At 54.2% G+C, this 11,339-nt stretch overlaps 3 protein-coding genes across 3 annotated transcripts; all 3 read right to left on the reverse strand.

Moving 5' to 3' along the window:
- Positions 1 to 2,239: 2,239 nt before the first annotated feature.
- Positions 2,240 to 3,057, reverse strand: J4E93_001384 (uncharacterized protein; the record flags this gene model as incomplete). The annotated part of the gene is made up of 2 exons (XM_049339336.1): positions 2,240 to 2,525; positions 2,582 to 3,057. The coding sequence occupies 2 exons, from the start codon at positions 3,055 to 3,057 to the stop codon at positions 2,240 to 2,242; spliced, it is 762 nt and encodes a 253-aa protein (XP_049203293.1).
- Positions 3,058 to 7,354: 4,297 nt separating this feature from the next.
- Positions 7,355 to 8,955, reverse strand: J4E93_001385 (uncharacterized protein; the record flags this gene model as incomplete). Its single annotated transcript, XM_049339337.1, has 2 exons — positions 7,355 to 7,450; positions 7,501 to 8,955. The coding sequence occupies 2 exons, from the start codon at positions 8,953 to 8,955 to the stop codon at positions 7,355 to 7,357; spliced, it is 1,551 nt and encodes a 516-aa protein (XP_049203294.1).
- A 472-nt stretch (positions 8,956 to 9,427) lies between these two features.
- Positions 9,428 to 11,074, reverse strand: ECM14 (putative metallocarboxypeptidase ecm14; the record flags this gene model as incomplete). The annotated part of the gene is made up of 1 exon (XM_049339338.1): positions 9,428 to 11,074. The coding sequence occupies one exon, from the start codon at positions 11,072 to 11,074 to the stop codon at positions 9,428 to 9,430; it is 1,647 nt and encodes a 548-aa protein (XP_049203295.1).
- Between the last annotated feature and the right edge of the window lie 265 nt (positions 11,075 to 11,339).

Here is an 11,339-nt window from a genome sequence, read left to right on the forward strand (position 1 = left end):
GCACGTTTGGGAGAAGTCTTTCAACCACACTCATTCCAAATGCAATGTCAAGCACGCGGGAATGTCAAAGAGTTTTGTACCATATCGCAGACTATCCATGCCTGTCGCATCGATTGCAAGCCAAGACCATAAGAAGTACTATCGGCCGGCGATCCTCGTATGTCTGTACCACTGAGTCACCAAAGTTACAGTGACCGATACACCCTCAGAAGAAATATGCTCTCAAAGGGAGGGGATGGTCACGGCGGCATGATACCCACAAATCCTCACGCCCAAAAGCGGAGCCAGTCGCGAAGCGTCAACGCTGTGCTGCCAACGAACGCACCCACAGCATATCTCAGGAGACAATGATGTACGGCGTCTTTACCAAAGCTTCAGTGCTAACCACAAAATTATCAACACTTGTGGCATGAAGAAATAGCGCCTGGTCGATGTGAGCCACTTGGTGCATCTATTGAGACTGTATCGTTGGTCTAGTGTCGTGTCGCCTCAAGCGTCTCCCTCTGTCTATAAAGGCCCCATGCTCGACAGCGAGCTGAGTTTGCTTCATCTGATGACAACGAAATTACAATTATTCCTGATCCAATTCACGAGCAGCATATTCATTCATTATTCGACCTGACCGACGCCGTTCCGAAATTTCGAACATACATACCGCTTCTCACAAGCTATCATTATTACAATGACGGATCCTAGTACAGTAAACGATCCTTCGCAGCCGCGATGTGGAGGTTGACGCCGACGAAGTACAACGCTCAGATCCAAGTATGCATCAGGACGATATCGATATTATGAAAGTCGATCTCGCTGACACAATGTTGCGAAACACAGGCTTGGGAATCTTCGATGATTTGATCCACGCGCTACACGGACATATGGGTAGCGATATCTTCAGCACTTGACGAATCTATCATGCCATTCGCCATCCGCTCAACAGAAGGAGCACCAAACACTATGGTAACATCCTCGCCAACACCCGGCCAGTAAATGCGGTGCTCATTTTCCATTCTCCAGCTTTGCGTTGAATGGTGGCACATGGTTGATTTCCAAGGCTCCGGTATCTTCTTCTGCACAAAAGCAAGCTGCATGTACAGTCGCTCCAAGATTTGCATACATTGTACTCTATCCAGCCGCGTCTTTACCATGAAGTTACTCAGAGGAATGAGCAATATAACACCTTTCAACCTGTGTGTATTCTAAGTCAAGGAACATGCAAAGTGGTACCTTCCCTTGCTGCGGTTGGAGACCTGTCGTGTCGCCAGGCTCCTAGCATTCCCGCTCCGCGCAACGCTCACCAGTAACACGAACACGGGCAGATGGGCATTCTGCCACAATACCATGAAGCACATGATTGCGCTTTGCACTTCGGTGGGGAGTGCCGAAAACAACGATTGGCTCTCGCATTCTCTGGTCGAGAAATGAGCACTAGATGATTCCCGCACCTCTCCAATCATCTTGTTACTCCCGCGCGTACAGCATCCGCTTCTTGTTTGGCGACGTTACTATGCGACATGCGGAAATTCGTATCGGAGCCGACTTCGGCAGGCAACGAGGATGCTGTGAGCTGCAAATTCGCAATCGAGGAAAACGTCCTGACACTCGCCTTTCTCCGTGTCGAGATAATTCGAGAATAGGTCAGTCACCGCGACGACAACAACGATGAAACTCCAATCATAGCCACATCTTGCGGTTCCTGTCGTTCAAGGGCAGCATCACTAGCCCCGACACGCGGGTATAAAATTACGATACTAATCCAAAGCAATGGAAATAGCAGAGGCCCTGTACCACACTAACTAGAAGAGTAGGAATGTGGCTAGCGGCTGAGACCGTGATACGCTTACGATTGTTGCAATTGTGTGGCATATGTGCAACTGCAGTCCGTTGCAGTGGCGTTTGAAGGCCGCAGGCGGTGGCAGTTCAAGCGAGTTTCAGACCTTTCATCTGTCAAGAATGGATTGAGCTTCTCACACATCTTACGACGCACTCTTCGAAGCAACATTAGTCTCAAGCATTTTCGTCTTTCACACGGAACTGGAGAATTGCTATCGTTGTCACGTTCATTAACCATCTAGGCTCCTCTCCAATCATTGCTCGAACCATGTCCCAACATGCACTCGAAAGCGAGATGAGTGGAACCTGTCAACCCATCCAACATCTTAAACCTTGACATCGAGACTGAAGTTCGAAGCCGACCACCTCGCCGGCCCACCCGTGAAAGCCTCCGTGCCGATCTGATAGACTACTCACATATCAGCATCAAGTACGCTCCATTCGCATCGGAAAACCTACCAATCAGGTTCTGCGTGCTCGCAGGAAATTGCTGAGTCTGCTCCAGATAGTTGAAGAACAACTTGATATCCGCGCTGAAGCTCTTGATATCACTATTACCCGCCCGCACAAAACTGTACACGCGCATCGATCCGTTGTAGCCGGTGTAGAGATCGAAGGTGTATCCAGCGATGGTCACGGTAGCCACTGGGGCTCCAGCTTGCGAGATGGGCCATACGCCTCCCAGCCGACCGAGCCTTCTCCACGTTAGTCTCGCTTTATGGAATCGTTATCGCATGTGCTAAGAACGTACCAGACCATGAGCTCATAATCTCCACTACTATTAACATGGTTTGGATCCGCAGCGGTAAAGACATCGTACGCCACATTCGCCCTCACATTGCTAGTTTGATTGTAAGACCACTCCACCTGCGTTGGCATACTAGTAATCTGCGATATCTTCTGCCCTTTCGTCAAGATCTTACCCGCATAGGCATAGCTCTTTACTTGGTCCTGGCCGCCGTTCCACACCCAATCGGTACTCCATTTGATTCCGTTTCCGGTGCTGCCCTCATAGTAGGTGCATTGGGAGCCGGAAGTGGCTTGGTCTTTGCCCCAGAGGTTGTTGAGGATTTCGTAGCCGTTGGCGGAGTGGTAGGCGTATTGAGTGCAGAGGCTGATGGTTTCTTGGACGGAGGTTGCGTCGCGGTTGTTGATGGTGGGTGTGCCGACTGGAGTGGCTGAAGCGCCGGTCAATAGACCGGCGGATAGAGCGATGAGGAGTCTCATGGTGATCTGACAGGATCTGTACAGTAAGATGTAACAGGATATCTGAGATCAGTAATCACAGCATACACAGTCTCATGGTTGATTTATACTAGATCTACACGTAGCCCAAGCCCAAGAAACAGAGCCTCGGATGCACTTCAGCCGCTCCATATGAGATCGTGTAATTGTCCGATCAGTTGACAAGCGCGATGATCAACGAGGCGTCATGGCACAGAAACTAATCCATATCGGAGTAGCCTCACTACCGGTCCGTCAGCCTCCAGACGAGGTACAAACGAATTATTGACATGGATGTATAAGTCACGGTCGAGGTAGTAGGGCCGGTTCACTTTGTGTGGTGTATTTAACCTTATGAAGCTTCATATATGCTAGTGTGACCGGATGTCAAACTCGGCACATGCGGGGGACCTAGGTAGAGCTCGGTATGTTCCGAAGACCAGATCGATCGACATCAAAGAACGACATTCACTATGCTAGAATCAGGGAACGTTGGATTGTGTAGTATCTTGCTTTCCACACGTCTAGCAGTCCATCTATTCACAGAGCGCAACACGGACCACTCGCAGTAAGAGTACTCCATGGAATGCAATGCCTGCCAAAGTGTTCCCCATGCATTCTTCCCATCCATAGCCCTATAACAAGTCCCACAAATGCAAAGCAGCGACCAACAAACTCAATATATGCCTTGTGTGCGGTACTGGAAAGTATCGTAACTGTGAAACGTCGTCAGTACATGGAGGCTTCAGTCGTAGGGCAAGACTCAAACTTACAGTCGGGTATAATAACTTCCCACACTCTTCGCAACGAGTTCCTCAACAAACCCTTCCGCCTCCTCCCTACTCAAATGCAACATCAAACGAGCCCTCAGACTATTCGTCACGCTCGCCGCACCAGCAGCAAAACATGGCATACTGCTCTGCTTGCTCATCAGATCCACCAGCATGATAAGTCTCTCCGCATCTTTTCTCAACGCTTGGAACGCCTTCTTGCACAGCGTTTTGAACTCGTCGAACGCCGGGGATGTTACACCGCCTAGGACATCGACGTAGTCTTGCGTTAGTTTGAAGGGCGCGGCTTCGAAGCCCATGGAGCCGGGGCTGTTGGAGAGCATGAAGCCAAAGTCGATGTGGATTATGTGGCCCATGTTGTCGATGAGGAGGTTGCCGTTATGACGATCTTTCAGCTGCAGAACGTAGCATATCATGCTATAGGCGGCTAGGGAGCGCGCGAAGCAACCTACACCAGCAATGTAGGCTTCCGAGTCTGGCTCGCCAAACGTCTTGAGCCAGTGGTCTTTTAGCGTTGCGATGCGTTTCCGGGGGTTCGTGCCTGCTGCTATACTGGCAAGCGTCAAGCTTCGTTTCAAAGAGTGAAGGGAGACACCGTTGGTGATGGTCTCGATGAGTCCACAGGATTCGCCGGTGACCAGGATGCGCATCCGTTTTGTCCAGACCGGCACATTTGCTTCTTCCCATATCTTGGTACACACTTCGATGAGCTGGCACGCAAATGCTTCTTGACGCAAGTCGGCTCCGGTCTTGACAATGACACTGATCAGATCCCAATTCTTCATATTTCCATATGGAGAGGATCGCCGTATTCGTTCTCGCTTGGCGCTCCATTCTTCACCAAATGTCGCGGCGCTGGGATCATCACGATCACCCTTCCGCTTCATACCGCCAGTCTTGAGATCGTTCTCCATGCGAGCTGCACCCGCACTGGTGTTGGTAGCAACGGGCAGACCATCTTCGAGCTCTTCTGGCTCGCCACTGATTGCAGCTGGATCCGACTCAGCCATGATAGTGTCAAACGTAGGGCCCTGGTCCTCGTTCAAGAAGTTTTGCTCTTCCAAGCTTTGCATACTTGCGATGATCTTGGCCTTGATCGCAGCTACTTCGCCCTTTGGCCGTTTCGCACCACTTGCCTCGAGCTGTGCAAGCATCTGGGCAGCGGTGCGCATGTGAGTCGCAAGGGCGGAGAAGTCTGGTTGATCAGCTGATTGATTCCGCTGGTTCAAATTCGCAGGAATGGTCATTCGCCTGATTGGACCGGGACTGTTTGACCTGCTGATCTGCGAGTCAGAAGTTCGTGGTGTAGACAAGGTGGCCACGGAGGACAGTGTGTTTGCTCCACTAGACGATCTGGGGGCTGTCGCTTTCCCATTAGCACTTGCAGCAGGTAGTGTCACGCGTGCCATGCCGGAAGCAAGGTCGGTATCATCCATGTCCTTGATGAGCGAGGTACTGCCCAGGTCTCCAGTGGCAGGTTCGAACACGCTGTCTGATCCATTAGGCGGCGTGCGGTCGAAGGCGGAATACTCAGCATGAGTGATGTCGAATAATCGTCTCCTGGAGGTGCCCTTCTCTAGCATCAGTTTCTCCAGCAGCTGCTGATTCTGTTCAGTGTCCGGATCAAAGTCAAAGTCCTCCTCCAAGACCTCAACCATGAGCAGATACGGTACTCGCTCTGCACTGTTTAGACTGGTCGCTTCCGCGGGGTTGATGCGCACGATGCGATGATGCTGGCTCTGCGACGGAATCCCATCCTTGAGAGTCGGAGGCGATAATAGGGGTATATCAACTTCAGCGGGCAAGTCCTGGGCGATCAACGCTAGTTCAGCTCTCAGAGCACTCAGCCGCGCGGGCTTCGGCACAACGACCAGGCGGTTTGAAATGTCCTCGAGCGCGCTGAGAAACTGGGTTTCGTTCCGGAAGTAGTTGGATCGCAGGAGCCGTATCTTCTGCGCGCGGGATAAGGCGGTGGGTGAAAGGGGCCTCGGTGGCAGCCCGGGGTGCTTACGGGAACCATGTTGGAGTGGGCCTGGACCGAGGCCAGCAGTTGCGGGGGGCGTGGGCAGGGGCGACGACGTTTGGTCTCGGAAGTCGGGTAATGACGACGAGCTGAGCCGGGCCTCTGAGGCTATCGACAGCAACGAAGGACGGTGCTGCATCGAGGGGGTCCGTGAAGTAGCCGGCGGTCGTACAGCTGCCTTCCGCAGGTCCTTGGGTTCACGAGGCCGCGAAGACGAAGCCTTGACGGATCGCCCATCTTCAGGGTCGGAGTGCTGCTGCGCTACCCTCTTCTCCTTGGACCGCGAGGAACTTCCCGTGACGGTCTTGCTCCTCCCGACCTTGGCCGTCTGCACATTGTCCGAGATGATGTCCTCGACGGGCCGCGGCTTCCGCGCCTGCGCAATGGCCAGTGGTCCCGCGTGGACTGGGAGAAAGGGCGCCGCTATGCTCGCCAGGACCAGACTCGAGAGCACCGTGACGGGCAGGACGTTCTCCTTGATCTTCTCGCGGCGCTGAGGCTCGGCAGACCCGAAGACGATGCGCTGGACGCGGTTGTATATCCTCCGACATGTCTTGAAGGCAATTGAGTTGGGCGCGCTGGCGAGGTCGTGCAGGTAGGTCTGGAACAGCCAGAAGGTCTAGAGGGGGGGTTAGCAGGCGCAGCGGCTAACAAGACACGGTATCCGGAAGCCCACCAGAAGCGCGCCGTTGACCGACTCCTCGCACAGGTCGATTATGAATTCCTCCAGGGCCATGGACTCGTTGTCGATGCTGATGAGCAGGTGGCATAGCCTGTGCCCCGCGTGTGTAAGCTAGCTGTCCATGTCTCGTCGTGGTGGGCAGGCGGCGACGTACTGCGGGAGGAAGAACTCGAGCTCCTCGTAGGCGAACTGGCGCAGCTTCGAACAGAGCACATAGTGGATTCCGACGTGGTCTGCATACCGGCTGCGGTCATGGCGATGGTCAGCACGGGTGTCGGTGAAGGGCGCTGCGTGCGGCGGTGCTGCGGGCAACGGTGGCTTCGGGGAACATGGGATGGGGACGGGGACTCACGCAAGGTATGCTACTGCGAGGCTCGGATCTTGGTTGAAGTGCTCAGATTCTATAAAGCGCTCTAGCAGATTCCAACTCATCTGGGACGGCTCATTGGGGCTCAGGACGGGTGGAGGGCGACGGCATGCGGTGAAATGCTCAAAAGGGTCGCATACGGAAAGATGGGGCGCGACAGGGTTCAGCGGGCGGAGCTGCTCATCTCCGCCGCGTGCGTGATAGATAGCTTAGCAATGCGACATCCACTGTATTACTCCACTATCCACTACTGCTTTCACTCATTCCTGCCAACAGCCTCAAAATACATCCCGCCTTCGTGATAAGGAATAATCCTGCAGCAATAAACAGATACCCGCAGCCAACGCCGTGCATTTGACTTTTTGAATAAGCCCAACCCTCGCGCGCAGTGAACAACATATCGTACACCGGGGAAATATATACAACACACGCGCAATCTAGTCCGCAGCGTGCAGGTCGACAAAGATGTTGATGGCAGCCACCAAAACTTCAGCAAAAATGAGAATGATAACGATCCATTCAAGCAATTCGCCCTGTGTTGGTCAGCGGATGTACGGCAAAAAAGCATAATTCAGATACTCACGTGAGTGACGGTTAGCTGATCCTTCAAGACAGCAAGCAAGTCTCCGATAACATTTAGTCGCTCAGTTAAGAGACTGACTCTCTGGTCCATCTCCAGATAGCTTCTCACAGCTTGATATACCGGGTCTAGCTGCGGCTCTGCCCACATGAGCTCGGGCGCATCAAGAACCGATCCTTGCAGATGGATACTAATCCGGAGAATGAACAATTCTCCAATCTGCATGTTGATCTGCTTCTTGTTCAGGTTGATCTTGCCAGAGCTGGCGATTTCAGCCGGAATGTCCTTCGTCTCGTCGATAGTGTTGTCGACCAGGTCCTCGAACAGCGACGTCTTGACACTCTGGGAAAGACCGTGACTAATCGCCAGCTTGATCATGTAGTTCTTCTTGTCGCGCAGACTGATGAAGTCGTTGTATATCCGGGCTTGGTACTCGCGCGTGTAGTAGAAGTTGAACTCTTCCGTCTCAATCTCATCTTTGCCGAGCTTGTCCACTTCAAACTTGGCGATCTCCTTCAGGAACTTCTTCTCCTCTTGCAGTGTCATGCCCCAGATTACAACAGTGCCGTACTCGAACAGGAATACCTCAGGCGTATGGACGCGTGTATCGAAGTCGGGCGCGTCCATTTGGGGGTCAGAGTCGGCGTGGGTGATCGACGGCCGTCTGGGGCCGATGGCTTGTTCGTTGGCGATATCCGGCGCGTCACCATCGTCGTGCAAGTCGATGAGATCCTGTCTTCTCCTCTCGTTCTCGTGTTCCACCTCAATGGCACTGTCTGAGAACCGTCTCGGTCTCTCTTCCGTGAAGCCGTCGAGTACGGCAGTGCTACTGACGTCTTCTGGGCCTTTCGTCGATCCGTAGTTGTAGGGCGAGTATATGCATTCGTCGAAGCGCTTGGGCGCCGCTCCTCTGATCTTCTGCTTTCCTTTCAAGAATCGCATCATTTCATCGAGCTTGTACGAGGCCGCGGTACAGTATGCCGTCACCCTGGGCAACCGCTCTCTGTCTGCCTTGCCGAGACGGGCAGCATCTCTTCGCGCAGTGGGGTCCTTGATCCTGGTGTATTGTACATAGACATCGCGTCCACTCTCTTCGTCTTCGGCTTCATCCGCGGCCGGGTCAGGAAGCAGCTTGAGCTTCTGCGCAGTTCTCGTCGTTCGCTGCGGTCCAATCTTGGGCACCGGCGCGGGAGGTATCCTGGCAGGAGCACCAGAGCTGTTCCTTCTCCGCAGCTTACTATTCAGCGTCGACAGCATTGGCTGCCCGCCCTGGGTGGTGGCAGCATGGCCGGAAGATGAGGCACTGTGCGATATCGATCGCGACGCTGGTGGTTTAGGACTGGTAGATGTGACGGTTGGGTTGAAGGTGACGGTGCGCTGTGGCTTCGGGGGTATCGCTCGGCTTGAGCTCGACATGGACGAGACCAAGGGAGTCGTTTCGGTGGAGCTAGACGCCATGGCGGCTGTTCGGCCAATTCAACGATGGTGCGAATCAACAGCGAAGGTGAAAGTGTCGCTAGAAAGAGAGAATGTCACAGTCGCAGATGCCGCGGAGTTCAGTCGGCGCCATAGACGGGCGTTAGTGGATGCGGTGGGTGACAGGCGCGTAAGCTGTTTGTGTCGACGAGACTTCGAGCCATGACGTTGTAAGGATCTATGCTTGGACTAACGGTCTCAGCACGGGCCTCCCACGTGCAAGAGAACGCCTGCATGGCGGCCGTTAAAAACCAACATCCAGGAACCTGGCCGCTGTGCGACTGTCAAGGTTGTTTTTAACGCCTTCGCGCTTGTGCGAGTTTGTACAAAGTTGGCATCCATGGATGCGTTCGCTTCCAAAGGATCTGCATACGGGCACTAATGCATGAAATCGGGTATGACTTTACGCAATGTGCGTAGTCCAGTATTGAGAAATGTATTAAGTAGAGTACAGCTACAACTCGATGATCTCGGCCTCGAGCGAAGGCTTAACAATTTGAGCAGGCTGCTCCTGGTTGACAATGCCAACTTCTCCCAACATAAAACGCCCAAAGTACAACAACGCGTCCAACATCTCCTCTCCGGTGGGTATAATGTTCTCCTTGGGCAGCAGGAATCCGTAGCTGCCCGTGTCTCGCAATTTGATCTGGTAAGAGTACCGGACTTTCAATTCGTGGTAGAAAAAGTCTAATGCACTGCCGCCGCTCGATTCTATACGCGGGAAAATGGACTTTTTCTGGCCAGCAATGGCTACGTTGCCCTCGCAAGCTGACGTGACCTTGTATGTTTGGCCTTTGCGGGAGACGCGAATAGCTTTGGCTAGACCCATGGCAAGCTCTTCGAGATCCTCGATTGATGGAGGCTCCTCGTCGCATGAGTAGCTGTATGGGTACAAAATCTGTTGCGAGTATGAGTGCAGATCTAAGAAGCCAATAATGTCGACGTTGTTTTCAGTCTCGTTCTTGGCCCATTCGGCAAAGCGCGCTGATTCCGCGCCGTCAAAGGGGGTGTTGCCGGGGAAAGATTCACTGCAGGGGTTCGACTGGGAAGCATCGCCGTCCCACTTATACGAGTAGCTGCGGTCGAGGTCGATGCCGCGGCAGAAACGTAAACTGGTGGGTTGGCGGTTCTTGCGCCACAGACGGTCGGTCTCCCAGCTGTAGACGTATCCGTCTGGGTTCAGGGTCGGGATGAAGACGAAATCGAACTCCTCCATCAGACGCGTCATCTCACGGTCCTTGCCGTATGCGTTGATGAAGCTCCAGGCCAGGTAGTTGACGGTACTTGTGGATATCCACTCACGGGCGTGAATGCCGCCGGTGACAAGGATGGTTTTCCGGGGCTTGGACGGCTCTTCGTTGTTCGTGGGGTGCACGCCAACACGCAGAGCGGGAATGTCACGGCCTTCGTAGCTTATCCCGATGTTTATGCGGCGGACGTGGGTGGTGAACATGGAGGCCATGAGGCTCATCCAGGGGTTGATGACGGAGAGGGGTTGGTAGTCTTGGAAGAAGATGTTGCCCTTGCCTGAGCGCGGGGACGGTCGGAGATTCGAAGAGAAGCGATCGTCGTCGGGAACGGGTGTAGTCTCGGTGGACGGGTAGGTGTTGAAGATTGCCTGTGCGAGGCCGAGGTCTTGGAGGAGCGGTTCGTGGGCGTCCTTGAGCGACGGAGGCAGCAGTCCGAGCAAGGAAGGCACGACGTCCTTGGATACGCGCAGGTCTGCCCAGTCTTCAATGAACTCCCAGACATCAAGAAAGAGGACGTCTGCTGCATCCGACAGCGCCGAGGCCTCCTCAGCCGTGCGTATCTTGAACCGCAAGACGACATCTTCACTGTACTGCGCGACCAGCTTGTCCCCCAGCGCATCGACAACAGTCTGCGTGTTCTCCCCGTTCAGGCTCTTCTGGTCCTCTGGCAGCTTCCATATCCGGCGGATTATCGCGTCGGAGAGCCTGCGCCATGGTCGCGGCGACGCATTGTGGGTCGTAGCAAATGTTCCTGCATCGTACGGGGACGGCGCTGCATCGTGCGGGGCGGCGGCTGCGAGCGAGGGCGCGAGGAGCAGCAGGCTCAGCAGCGCGCAAACGGGCTGGCGCATTCTGGCAGTGGAAAGCCAAACGGGCGGTGGGCCGAGTGTGCGATGGGCGGTCGTGGCCAGCAAGCGCCGGGAAGGGGTGGAGAAGGTGTCGTGTGCCTGGCGATGCTTGGAAGAAACGTGGGCGTGGTGTGGCTGGTGGAGCTGGAGAGGCGCGCGGCCAGGCCAAGGTTTACGCCAACGAGCGCTAGGAGGCCTCCACTGCACAGCAAAGAGGACCAGTGCGCTCGTCAGTGCCTTGGTGACAGCTGATCTGCTACCCTAAGGC

This window comes from Alternaria ventricosa (genome assembly GCF_023758065.1).
Source record: "Alternaria ventricosa strain BMP 2768 chromosome Unknown scaffold_2, whole genome shotgun sequence".
NCBI lineage: Eukaryota > Fungi > Ascomycota > Dothideomycetes > Pleosporales > Pleosporaceae > Alternaria > Alternaria ventricosa.